The sequence below is a fragment of the Mustela nivalis genome (genome assembly GCF_964662115.1).
Source record: "Mustela nivalis genome assembly, chromosome: 2".
NCBI lineage: Eukaryota > Metazoa > Chordata > Mammalia > Carnivora > Mustelidae > Mustela > Mustela nivalis.
In genome coordinates, this window is record NC_139021.1 from 43,538,266 (window position 1) to 43,552,718 (window position 14,453).

The 14,453-nt window shown below is 37.8% G+C and overlaps 1 protein-coding gene across 1 annotated transcript in view; it reads right to left on the reverse strand.

Annotated features, from left to right (window-relative positions):
* SLC26A7 (solute carrier family 26 member 7) overlaps positions 1 to 14,453 on the reverse strand; it is a 115,012-nt gene that overhangs the window by 56,396 nt on the left and 44,163 nt on the right. Inside the window, exon 5 of the mRNA XM_082719408.1 lies at positions 8,609 to 8,773. Within this exon, the coding sequence (XP_082575534.1) occupies positions 8,609 to 8,773 (165 nt within the window). The remainder of the gene's footprint in view (positions 1 to 8,608; positions 8,774 to 14,453) is intronic.

Sequence of the window (14,453 nt, forward strand, 5' to 3'; positions counted from 1 at the left end):
GATCTTAAATGTTTAGAAATGTTAGTAAGTATAAACAAACTAATGGATTTTCTGTCCAATACTCAATTAACCAGAAATTTCTCTCAATCAAATATCCTTTCCACCAGCATTCTCCATGCTCTAGGTATTGCTATAATGAAATGTCCACGACAGAAAATAAATGTTTTTAATATTTTAAGTATATAATGTTATCATTGACAATTCTTCAGTAGCAGTGATAAGTATATTTCTGAACTATCTATAAAGGGACCACATGAAATATGCTAACATATATTTTATGCCAAAAAGAACACATAATCCCTTTAGTATAATTATTTATCATTCCTATGCTATTTTTGTATTAGGAATCTGTCATAAATCACTTTATGTTTCACTGGAAAAACAACAGAGTGATGGTACAATCAGCAAACCTTAATAAAGCTGTCAGCATTTTACTTTATAGTAGGTATAAAGTACTAATCTGTGATCCACAAGTCTTGATTCCCAATATATGACTTTGAGTCTGTCATCAACCACAAAACCAGGAATATCTCTAGGGAAAAAAAAAAAAAAAAACCTGTAACATTCATAAATGCTTCTACCATGTGTTCAGACTGTGGTCTGAAAACACTTGTGGCATCATCTGTGCACAGATATTTGTCTCAAATCCAACAAGTGCACTTACAAGAGACAGAAGAGGAGAAGACATGAACACAAAGCAGAAGGCGCTTTGGGGTAACCAAGGCACAGTTTGGTTGATGTAGCCACAAGCCAAGGTTGCCTGGAGCCACCAGAAGCTGGAAGACAAGGAAGGATTCCCCTAGAACCTTCAGATAGATCATGGCCCTGCTAATACCTTGATTTTTGGACTTCTGGATTCCAGAAATGTGAGAATAAAGTTCTCTGTGTTTAGTCCCCAGGTTTCTGGTAATTTGTAATAGTAGTCACAGGACACTAACATATACCAAGTCAAATGCTTCTCACTGTGTTCCCCTAAAGTTCATATGCTGAGGCCCTAACCCCCAGTACCTCATTAGATGACTATATTTGGAGAGAGGGCCTTTAAAGAGGTAATTAAATTAAAATGAGGCCATTAGAGTGGGCTCTAATCCAATCTGACTCCTGCAGTTATAAAAAGAGGAGATGCTGACCTACAGAGAGACACCAGGGAAGTGCGTGGCCAGGGGGAAGACCATGTAAAGAGGCAGGAGGGGGGCCATCCGCAAGCCAAGGAGAGCAACCCCAGAGGAAACTACCATGCTGGCACCCGGATGATATCCAGCCTCCAGAACTGTGAGAAGAGCCAGTTCTGCTGTTGGATCCACGTAGCCTGAGGCCATTTGTTACAACAGCCTTACCAAAATGAACACAGAGGATATTATGCCTTCGGGATTTCATGTATACCTAGGAAATTCCCCCCTCTTCAAGCTGACTGAGATAGAAGTCTTTCTAAAACACAAAGTGAAACTTAACAGAAAGGTTTTAGTAACTGTCACTCCTTGAATCCCTACAGTGCATTCACCTTAACCCTTTATTTCCACCTGAACAGAAGAATTTTTATATTTTCACCACCAGCTTGTGGAGAGGGCAGCTTGTGGTAGAAAGAACAGGAGAGCCTATTTCAATATCATCATTCTCTAGAAGAGCAGGAGAAGGAACATTTCTAGGACTAGGCTATCTTACGTGCAGTGACTCATTTAATTTCCCAATTAATACAAGGTGAGTATTATCATTTCTCCTTTGCTCTATCCCATTACCCACCTTCAATTACAAGAGCTGGCCTCCTTCATTAACATTATCTGGGATGATCTTGTTCACCAATCTGTCTCCTCCTGCCCTATTTCATGCCCACCTCAGTATTTCAATAAAACTCCATGGGAACAGGGATATTAATTCTCAACTGCATCTTCAGTGCCTAAGAGGCAGCCAGCTAGTATTTGCAGAGGAAATCTATTCTAGTGGTTCTTAAATCAAGGATGCATACATACTAATCTCTTCCCATCCATGTGTAGTTCCTAAAATCTCCCCCACATTAATCTGTTGAAGATTTCTGGTTTTGAAGCCTCACACTTAGTCCAACTCTCTCACCTAGGAGGTGGAGGACAAGTCCACTCTCAGCCCTGGGTTTTGTTCTTAAAGGCAGCTTTCACATCCTTGGGGCCTTTAAACATGAGCTACGGTTGCTCAGACATGTCCTCTCCCTGCCTCAACTCACTTTCAAATTCATTATATCCCATCTCTAAGCAGATATAGATTCTTCTTGGAGATCCTTAAAGCCATATCCAATCCCTCCAAAATTGATGTGAGTACTAGTTCTCTCTGCTCTTAAGAATTTGATGTCTCCTATAAACTCTGCCTACATATCATTGTATCATTAAACATTTTAGGGTCAGTATTGTTAAATCAAACTCCTCAAATCCCTCTACTTCTTAAAGTCACTCAAACAGAAAAACAAGAGAAATATATTAAGCTGAAAGCTTAACCCCAGGCTGTGTTTTCATGAATACAAACAAAACCTCCAAAGATACGGGGGAAAAAAAAAACACATTCCATTTAATTTTTTACATAATTATATGCAAACTTCTGATCAACAAGTGCTTCTCACACTGGGAATAAATCCATTCACTATTGGGGTGCCTGGGTGGCTCAGTGGGTTAAGCCTCTGCCTCCTGCTCAGGTCATGATCTCAGGGTCCTGGGATTGAGCCCCACATCAGGCTCTCTGCTCAGCGGGGAGCCTGCTTCCCCCTTTCTCTCTGCCTGTTGCTCTGCCTAGTTGTGATCTCTCTCTCTCTGCATCAAATAAATAAAATCTTTTTTAAAAATCCATTCACTATTTCTTTAAGGGATAAATTAAGTCTGCAACCAAAATGTGAACTAGGGGAAGAATGGTGTGCTCAACACTAAAAACAACAGGGCACACAAAACTTACAACACATACAACCAAGCTCGCCACAGCCTTGGTGGCATCCGGCCATCCCTTGTTTAGAAAATGAAGTTTAACTTGAATTACTTGAGCGTGGATTTTGTAGTGCTTTGATTTTCAGTGAGTTGTGGGGCATAGCGAGAGCTCAACCCAAGATGGTTGAGTTGCAAAATTTAACTGCTCTCTGATTTAGAATTTTAAAGTAATCTTTGTTATAAATTCCCACATAATTGTTCCGTATCCAAATTAACCCTGCCACATTCTCTATTCCCAACGTCACTGATTGAATCAAGCTGCAGATGAACATTCCTTTCCTCTCCCCTTCGATTTCTTCTGTCCATTTTTCAGGGTATATTGTACATCCCAGCAATTCACAATAGACATGTCATAGTAACTGAAGAGAAAACATAGGCTTTCCTAAACCACCAAAGCGTGTTCTTCATTCAGAATTCCCAGAGGGCCTAGGTCTTCAAAGTAGATTAATTCTCCACATATAAACCTCATTTGTACATATTTAATTGTGAGCTCATTCTCTATTAAAAAAAATGTTTTATTGGCTCTGATTTCCTTCTGACGTTTCTACCCCATTTTATTAACATTCTTGGTTCCTGCCTTGCAGCCTTCGGGGATGTCCAAACTAGAAAATGCTTGCTTGTACTTCAGGGATTGGGGTAGGAATGAAACTGTTTTTCAGTCCTGAAACTCCTCAGATTTAAGGAAGGAAATAAAAACTTCCAAGAAGGGTAATTGAATATGCTGCCAAGCTTGCCTTGTGCTCTTGGGTTTAATGTACAGAACTGTACATAATTATTTAGAACAGTACTCACATGAAGCCATGCCAATGAGACTAACTCAGCCAAATTTATCATATGTTGCTCCAGGCTGAGATACTGGCGCCATCTCAAAGAAACCCACATGTGCTAATAGGAACTAGGAATTTTTGTAATTTTTATTGTGCCTTTTGGGGAAACATCCTTTCTAACAAAAGATACATCATCATTTCTCAATTAAAAAAAAAAAAACAATGAATTTTGGAACACTGAAAAAAATAAGATTAAATTAAATTTAAAAAAAATATTCTAGAGAAGAATTAAACTTTTCCCTCTTATGTATGTGGGGAACCAACTATCAGTCAAATATTTGAATTGTAAAAAAGACAGGAATAAAATAGTGTCACTGGTTTGCCAAAGTCCCAAGACAGAATGTTATTGCTTCTGCTTAGTGTAACATGTATTCCAGCACTGTTATAATTTATTAAGTGAATTTTTAACTATTGGGGTGGTGAGCTGAATAGATGGAAATATTTTTAAATAAAAATAAACTAAAAACATAGCATTTCTTGAATTCTGATGACTACCTCTTTTTATAAACAGCAGATACAGGGTTTTTTTTAAGTTTTATAAATTTTGAAGTCATCTTTCTAAGTTGCAAGAAGAGATAGAACTTTGTTTTACTGTTTTGCTTTGGTTATCTGATCGAGTCCTCCACAGTTTACAGGAAAACCATTTATTACTATTCTATTATTATTAATAGACAGAAGTATCTCTTACATAAGAAGCTCTTTCAAAAATCTTAAATTTGTTACATCCAACGATGCATTACTAGTACAAAGATAATGACTTCTGTTTAATGAATATGTTCTAGGTGTTTCACTTAAAGAATGAATCCCAATAGGTATAATTATCATCAGTTTATGGAACAGGCAACCAGAAGTCAAAGATATTTGGTGATTTTGTCAAGACCAGAGTTATGATCTGAATATGGGCTTATAAAATTCTCAAGTTCTTTCTCCTGTTGCCTCTTTCTAAAGAAAAGAAAAGATGAATTATGGCCTACCTGAGTGTTTGGGCCCTAAATAAAATCAGCAGAGCTAAAAGTCAACTCAGAGAAAAAAACCTGATTTTTACCCCATAAGTAACTAAAAAGGAATGTGCAATACTTCAAAGACCATTAAGAAATGGCCATAATTTAAAATTTATTAGAGGTATATGAATTTAGAGATAAAACTCACATAACAAAGGGGAAAGTAAAACATGATGCATGAAGGAATTTGGGGAGTTAAATAAGAAAGATGAATTTTGCCTAATTCTACCCACTTTTCTTGGGAATCAAGGAGATCATAAGGGTGTACATGGGGATCTATCTGAATATAAAGATCCTAGAAATTCTGAGAGAGGCACTCGAAGGATCAGGAGCTGAACGCTTTAGAAGGCTTTAACACTGATAGGAGAGCCCCTCCTCTGGTGAAGCTCCTTACCAGTTTTCAGATAGAAGAGAAGAAGTGGCCTCTCTGATCTTAGCTGGCATAGGTGGCATGTGATCTACATGGCAAATGTAGAAAGGGGAGAAGCATTAGGGCACATCTACTTCTTACGACCTATCAGACATCTGTTCTGCAATCTGACAGGGCAGAACCTGCCACCAGGTGTTTCTGACTCAAACTGCTCTTTAAAAAAATGTTTTGCTGAGGCAAGAACACCCACCAGTCCAGAGCAACCAAAGGGATGGAGATTTTAGATATTCAAACTAGAAAATCAGATTCTCTTAGTAGCACAGCCTCAGGCATCCCCCAGGTAGAAGACACTTAAGAAATCATCCCCATGGCAGAAAGGAGAGACCCCAACTCCAGTGACCTCAGAACAGGATGAAGGCAGACGGTGACGTTGATAGCAAAGATCACAACTATCAAAATTAACCAACAGACATTTTCATTGGCCAAACTTGAATTCTTTTAAGAAAAATGAGTGTTCCGGCTGAGAAAATTAGGCGTGACCACTGACTTTTGTACAAGAGTCTCAAATACTCTAGATATTAATTTATGTTCCAAAGATAATCAGCTACATATTCTTTATCTCCCATCATATGAAAGCCTGAGTAGCTTTCAAAAAGGATAGAAGTTGTGAAACCTCACAGGTAGGAAATATAGTCAAAAAGTGAACAATCCCCCAATGTGTTAATTCACCCTCCTCTGGGTTCTCTGGCCCTGATGATCAAGGCCTTCATTTTGTTTTCTGTTCTATACCTCAGACCTGAGTTCAGCTTTGGTCCTGCACACCCCACTCAAACGAGCTAGGGGCAAGTTCACACTTACATTATCATCATCAGTTTCCTCAGCCTAACTACACCAAAGCTCACTTTGCAAATGTCCCAGTAGAACCTATGCATGACACAAAATTTATTTCTTAATCTAAAGCTCAGATCACCACAATTTTTGAGGTTAAAATAACCACATTCATTTTTGAAACCCTGGCAAAGACTCAAAGCACCATTCCAACTCAGCAACGAAACAGTGTAGGACTCTGGGACACGGAAAAGCAAGAGCAACTTTCTTCATTTTCTCTCAGCACACAGCTTAGCAATTCCCACCAACTGAATACAGTGACTGTAAAGCCAGCCATCTATAAATATTTTAAAATCTGATCCTGTTTCATTGTGAGAACTTAACCCCTTGCCTCCAAAAAGCCACATAGGATTTGACAGACAAGGCAAAGATTAAGTAGCTTACAGTTTTCCTCACAAGAAAATAAAATGGAAAAAAGAAAACATACACTAAACACTTTAACATGGCATTTTATATACTTGCCAGGAGAGAAACAAGCTGAAAGACTGAATGTCATTCCCCTATCAGGCTCTCCTGCCTCTTTTAACAGAATTAGAGAAAGAAGGGATGATTATTTGTGTGTGTGAATATGACTGAAAAGGCTAATTTGTAATTTGTTTACATTTCCTTACACTTCCCACGCACAGATGAGCACACCATTCAGGAAGGTCAAGACAGAATCCAATGCTGATTTGGTTCTCTGGTGTAGACCTGGTGTCACCAGAAGTCGTAAGGAACCCGTCACCTGATGGCTTACAGCTACTTTGGTCTGCATTCCTTTGATCTGGGGCCTCCAGGCTCAGTTCCAGCGCTCTTGTTCTGGTTTTAAGCTCTCTTATAATGAATGAGTCATTGAGCAGGATATTACCTAAATAGCAAAAATTCAGAACCAGCTTCCAGCTCCATGTTGCCAACTATTATCTTTATGGATTGCTTTACCAGTCACTCAGAAAAACGCACACTTAAGCAGATAGATAATACTACTTTTCAGGTACCAGAGTGTCCAATTTTTAAAATAGTAATAATTAGAGTTGACAATGATAAGGTGAGTGTGCAATATTAATGAGCACAACTTTCAGACTGAAATTTAGCAAACATCTTACATCCTTCTGACCCGGTAATTCCACTATTAGGAATTTATCCCAATGAAATAATCAGTGATGCAGATAATAACATACAAATAACAAAGATCCTCGTGAAGCCATGTATAATAGTGAAACACCGCAAACTACCTTAACATCAGGCATTAGATGAAGAAATTATTGTACTTCTATGTTAAGCTACTATTTAGCCTTTAAGATCAAGAAAATTGAGGGTCAGAATTCTCTCACTATAAAACATTAATGTTACTTAGTATGCAGCATTACATTGTGAGAGCTCAGGATGTGCTACCCCAAAATATGCCTGTTTGACGTAAGGATTATCTTCAGGTTGTTATTTTGAGAAACAGCCGACACAAGGAAGCTCTGGAAACAGAATATAAGTGACCCTTTTGTAAGAGAAATTTACATTCACAAAGGAACTCTCCACCTATAAGGTGTCTCCTTCTCCATAGAAGGAAAGGGTGACTCTAAATCACAAAGCACTCCCATCAAGAAGAAGGAACAAAATATATGTTTATAAAAAATAAAAAATTAAAAAAAAAAAAAAGAAGAAGAAGAAGGAACAACTTAAATCTGCACAGCAAACCTTATCCTTGTTTACAGTACTTTCCCTGGTCACCTTCCCATAACTTGGCTCTGCACACTTTTTCCTCATTTGTTTTGGGTGAAGAAAGTATTTACACCCAAATTCTAGCCTTTCTCAAGTTACTCATCTCTTGAGTTTCTCCCTTGCCTGTATGATACACATGTTAATAAACTTGTTGGTTTTCTCTGGTTAATCTGTTTTTTCGTTAAAGGATCCACAGCTCAGAACCTAGAAAGAAGGGAAATTTTTTTTTTCCTTCTCTACTACATAAAATTAAGAAATTAAGTAAAATGAAGTTTGGTTGCCCTCCAGTTTATTGATGAAACATTCATTTTCTTATAAAGCTCCATAGGATATGACTTCTTGTGCAGTCAGAGATTTTAGGTCAGCTTCAAAAGGGGACAAAAAAAATGAAGTATTATTAGGGTAATATTTTGAAATTGGCCATAGGTTCCTCCCTCAGGTTTAAGTGACTTTTAGTAGCTCATAGTCGGCCACTGGGGCTCCGGCCACCAATTTTGCCCAGGCCTGTGATTTGAGCCAAACTGGAGTTCACAATACTAAATGAAAGTGGTAGAGTGTCCTGTAGTCTAACTGGGCCCCAATCCCAGTAGATGACTTCCATGAGAAGTTGCAACAGAGCTGGCTCTTGAAAAAAATTCCAGTTATTTTTTTCTAATCATGACCCCAAATTATATCATACTCAATTTTTATGAAGAATTGCTTCCAAAATTAGTAGATAGAACATATTAAGTTAGCTTCATATCCTAAATTACATTAAAAGTATCCCAAAAATGATTGTATTTAAACCCACGTTCCATTCCTACCGAAAAATCTCAGTATTAGAATTCACCGAATTCTACTTTGTGAAACGCACTCCCAAAATACATGAACAAAGACATATGGAAAGCTCACGTAAAAGAATCCAAGTGGTCCAGATATATATGGCATTTTCATTCCCAGGAGATACTTGACTTGTGAAGTCACAACGTGGGTGGCAGCCCCGGTCGTCATCGCACTGATCACGGGCTCCGTAAGCAGGAAGGTGGCACTGCCCAGCTGCAGTGCAAACATGGTCACCTAAGAGGACAAAGGAGAGTGACATTTCCCAGACTTCCTAGAGGAATTAATGTCCAACACATTTTCATGTTCATTCCACCCAGACCTGAAGAATTCACACGAAATGGTATTCTGAAATCTTATATATTCAAATATTTTCAAGAAAAACTATTCTGAAATCTTATATATTCAAATATATAAGATTTCAGAATACCTTTTCTTGAAAATATAACTAGGTTCCAACACTTTCCAAATATTCTTAGGTATAGTGTAAGTGCTCCAATTAAAAGGAACACATCTTTCACCCCTGAAAATTCACTTCTTTTTTTCTCTTTTCGTCATCATAAAAAGGGGAAATATGCTCAGATCAGTTCATAGATGGGGCTCTATGGAGAAAAATTAAATTTGCATTATCATTTAATTTAAGAAAAATTCAGAAGGACATGATGCACTACTCCACACCCAAGAGGCTTAAAACCTCAAAAGCACTGAAGAAAAAAAGCCATTTCTTGAGTTTCTCCCTGGTTCTGAGAAATAGGAACACTTTCATGATTAGAAACTCTGTCAAGTGGCTCTAAATGGCCAATTCTAACAAGAAGATATGAGGACTTATTTGTATGTGGAAAAGAGCAAAAGACAGAGGTAGATTAAAGGGATAGGAATTCAGAAACCCAGGAATCAGTAGAAAAGTCATTTTCCTTAAACAGTCCCTATCTACTCATAGCATCGTGCTATGACCAGGCATAATGATCAGGAGTGAGTAGAAGCTGTGCATTGAGTTCTTCTGGGCAAAAGATGACGGAAGAATCAAAACTCTCCTCTCTCACTATTAACACAGCAGCACTTAAGGTCCTTCCTTTGCCAGAGAGAGAGAGATTTCAGAAGCTGGCCCATCCTCTCTCACTGAATACAACTGTGTAAACTCCGTCACGGAAACTGCAAAACACAAAATTCAGTCTTTTGAAAGTAACATTAAATTACATTCATGAATTTCCATACCGCAAAAGGGATCCTGAGTGGGTCCTATTGATAGAACCTTTCAATGTATTAATTATAATATTTAGGTCAGGTTTTAAAATTCCTGCTGGAAAATAAGATTAATTATTAAAAATCAGAGGAAAGAATAACAATGAGATCTCATTCTATGAAGAGCTCACAATGATGGGAAAGAGAAGTATAAAGTGCTATCGGATAACTCCAGAGCATAAGTTGCAAAATATGTCCTTGCTATCACCTTGCAAGGCCCTTTGACCAAAAGCAATCATGCTCTGAACTTGCACCAGAGTTTCCTCAAATCTGAAAACCTAGGTCCTAATCCTTCTCCTAGCCTGACGAATATAGAAAACCTACTGAAATTTTCTGAGCCTCCTCATCTAGAAATTATTACAGTGATGTCCGTGCTGTTTTGTAGAATCATTATAAAATGAAGATGAAATAATATAAAAAAGGGCTTTGAAACTTGTAAAATGTGCAACATACATGATGCACCAGGAACATGGGTGCCATGCATGCTTCCCCAGTACAAAACACAAGGCTCAGTTTTAAAAACGTACAAGGGGCCACCCCACCTTTTCCAACGCTGGAAAATTTGAGAGTGCAGAAAGAAATGTATTCAGATTGTTTGCAGTTTAGCAGTCCCCTTTTATTCAATATGCAATAAAAAAAATAATATGGATTGCCAACATAGAAATCAGGCAATCTCTTTCTGCCAACATAGGAGGCCAGAGCAGCAGCTTCTGCTACTAACATTTCTTTCTTTCTTTCTTTCTTTCTTTTTTTTTTTTTTCCAGAAACTATGTGTGTGTTTGTTAAAGTAGAATTATCCGGAGGGAAATATGCAATCAATGGTATAGGTACAAATGGAACGCACTGATCTTCTTGGCAACTCTTGATTCATAGTCTGTTGATTTTCATCTTGAAAACACAATCAGTTAAGAAAAACATTGAACCAATTTTCCCCAACCATCTATCTACTAGTAAGTAAATTCCGACTTATGACATTAACTCTTACAGGCCCTAAGGATAAAATTCACATATTATTGGGGTAAGATGAATACCAGAGAGATGGATTTTCAATTCAGCTAAATGTAGCCTACAAGCAATCCAGATCTTTGAAATTGTGAAACCTGTTTGCATATATGGAATTTTATGCACACATGGAATGTTGGAAAGTTCTCATCTGGATGCCAAGAAATCTTATCTTCATTTATTGTGGAAGAAAACAGTTTTGGAAGCCCTTGTATAAACCATCATTTTACCTTCTGTTTATTATTTGTTTCAATTCTAGCACCTTTTTAGAAGAATTAATAATTTTTCATGGCTGAGAAACAAAGATCACTTCACCTGAAGTCATTCACCAACCACTTCCTGCTAACCACTAGCTATTAGTAGCAGCTTCTTAGTCATTTCCACAGCTTGAATGTTACAAATGGAAGGGCTCAGGAAAGTTCAAGATAGACAGAGTTCTGCCTTTTCACATATTGAAAATACAAACACCTGCCTTACAATAGAAACCAGAAAAGATGGAGTACCCTCCTTTAAAGTTTAGCCAAAAACTCAAAGTGTTTCTGTAATATTCTACTTCTACACATTTTTATGCTTAAAAAAAAAAACTTCCCAGCAAGAGATAAATCCCTAAAACGGAGAATTCTTGACTCTGAAAGGTCAACAAGCCCCTTAATTGCTCATTTCTGACACAAACCACTGGGTATTTGAAGGATGACTGCAAACATGTGAGATTTAACTGAAGAAAAATTACTCTTGTGGGTAACAAGAGTGACACCCAAGTGTGTATGCAGTAAATATTTATTGAGCAGACAAATAAATGACTTGGTACAATGTAAAAATCAGATGGCAAAAGAACTGACAAACTTGAAATGCATGCTATATTCCATCCACTTGGGTAGGATATTTGTTTACTATGTACTCTTTTCTTTTTTTTCCACTGTGTGAAAACCACTTGCAAAAAAATGTGTGGCACCCAAGACCATGGTGGCTATTTTAAGAAGGACAAAGAGGAAGAAGAGGAGGAAAAAGGAAAGAGAAGGATCAGAAAGAGGAGAAATTTTCCCACTACCCAAATTTGAACAGTTTTTCACATCAAAATTAGGGCTCTAGCATATAGAGGCTGATGTACACAGCTTGAAGACAGCAAGTACCCATCCAACGCAGGTTTTGTAAGAAGCACCCACAGATGGGTGCAACTTCCAAGATTATCTTAGAACTTAAGTATGTGAAATGAGGATCATTCTAGGCTATTCGTTCGGAGGCCCAGTATTTAAATTTTATATCAATGATAAGCATTTTTTTAAGCGAATGACTTAATAAACAGCCACCTCAGCTCCTTTTACTAAACATATAGATAAAAATAATTCTAAGCTGGTTAGCCAAGTCCCAAAATTTGGCCATGCAACATTTTATGAGAAAATAAATTTTATACCATCAATATATTTTAGCTGTTTGTAGTAAAGCTGATGATCCAGGCTAATGCTGAAACCTCTGACACACATTATCAAGGTTCACTAGCGTGATACTATTGAGTAATGCTTCTATAAACAGCATGTGTTCTATATAAATCGAATGCATCTCAGATTTCAGGCCATTTTTTGCAGGTGGTTTTCACACAGTGGAAAAAAAAAGAAAAGAGTACATAGTAAACAAATATCCTACCCAAGCGGATGGAATATAGCATGCATTTCAAGTTTGTCAGTTCCTTTGCCATCTGATTTTTACATTGTACCAAGTCATTTATTTGTCGGCTCAATAAATATTTACTGCATACACACTAGGGGCTAGCTGTAGCATTGTTCCAGAATACAATGATAAAGATACAGTTCATGCTTTAAAAAACCATACAAAGAGAGGTGAAACGAAGATGTTGGGAGGGGGCAATATTAATCAAAAACATAAAGAACTGTAAGGTAGATGTGTGACTTAGGAAAGTAAAGTCTGAGGAGCTCCTTGGGTGGGAGCTAAAATGCTTAAGAGCTGTGTTCTTTTCTGAGCAGCATATGCAAGTCTGGGGAAGAGAGCTAAATTGCTCATAACAATAGGAAAACTACTGAGTGCTGCACAGGGATATGGCAAAAAATCTTGTGTGGCCAGAAAACTTGAGAATAAAAAAATGTCAAATGGATACCTACGCACTGTGGGTTTGAGAACATAAAACCCTCTTCCATACCGTTTGGTGCTAAAAGGGAACGAGCTATCAAACCATGCACACTTCATTTCTGAAATATAAACTCAGTGTGGTAGACAGAATTTTTCCCCAAATTCCTATTCCCAGTTATTCAATAAAACACTAATTTATGGGGTCACTTGGGGGGCTTGGTCGGTTAAGCACTTGCCTTTGGCTCAGGTCATGATCCCAAGGTCTTAGGATTGAGCCCCACATCAGTCTCCTCGCTCAGAGGGGACCCTGCTTCTCCCCTCCCTCTATTGCTCCCCCTGCTTGTGCTCTTTAACTCTCTGTCAAATAAATAAATAAAATCTTAAAAAAGAACACACACACTAATTTATGAAGGAATTTTGCAGATGACATTAAGGTTATGGCCTTTATAACAGGGAGAGTATCTTAGGGAGAAAAATAGAAATAGATACAGGTAGATACATACAGAAATATATACACGTATGTCTGCATACATATATATATTTCCTCACTCTCTCAGCTGAGAGCACTAGAAGGAACAACACCCAGTTGCAATGAGCATACCTAGCACCCAGATCTTGATCTTGGATGCTATTTCCCCAGTAACAAGAGCCAGAGCTCCTCAAAGAAATGGTTGACTCTAGGACTGGGGAAGGAAATATACATTTGGAGCCTGGCTTATCTTGTAGTGTCAGAAACAAAGGAAGTGCTCCAAAAATAAACAAACAAATAAATGGGGGGGTATGTCAAAGAGGGACATAGGAGCCAACTGAAAGCTCTCCCAATGCCCAAAGCTAGAACAATTTGAGGAACAACATAAATAAAGTAACATTGGACTATAATCCAAAGGATGAAATAAATAACCGTAAGTCCATACTGATATAAATAATTGATTACATTTTTTAAATGGAGGAGCCGGGAAATCTCCTGTGTAAATTATTATTCCACCTCTTAACTCCCACCTCTTAAGTGTGCTCTGCATGTTGACTTCTTTCCAAAAAATACAATATGGAAAGGAAGGAATAGAGAAACTTCACATTGGAGCAACCTAACAAACACTAGTTCAGCCAAGTGATTAAGGTTAACACCAAGAATGATAAGTTATACTGATAGTCTAGATTTCTGATGTGATGTAATCAGAATGTCACTCTGTCTCCCTGGTCTTCCTCCTAAAAATCCGTAAGCCCAGTCTAATCATGAGAAAAATATCAGACAGATCCCAACAGAGGGACATTCTACAGAACACTGACCAGAAGTTCTTAACCTGTTAAGGTAATCAAAAACAAGAAAAGTCTCAGACATTTTCAATTAAGCGAAGCCTAAAGAGAGACAGGACAATTAAACATAATGTGGTGTACTGGATAAGATCCTGGGAACAGAAAAATGGCATTAGGTAAAAATTAAGGAAAGCTGAATACTACATGTGGATTTCAGTCAATAGCAATGTATCCATCAGGCTCATTAATTGTGACTAATGTACCACACTAATGTAAGGCGTTAATAATAGGGGAAACTGTAGGTGGATGGAGTAGGTGGCAGCTCTGCTCTTTTTGC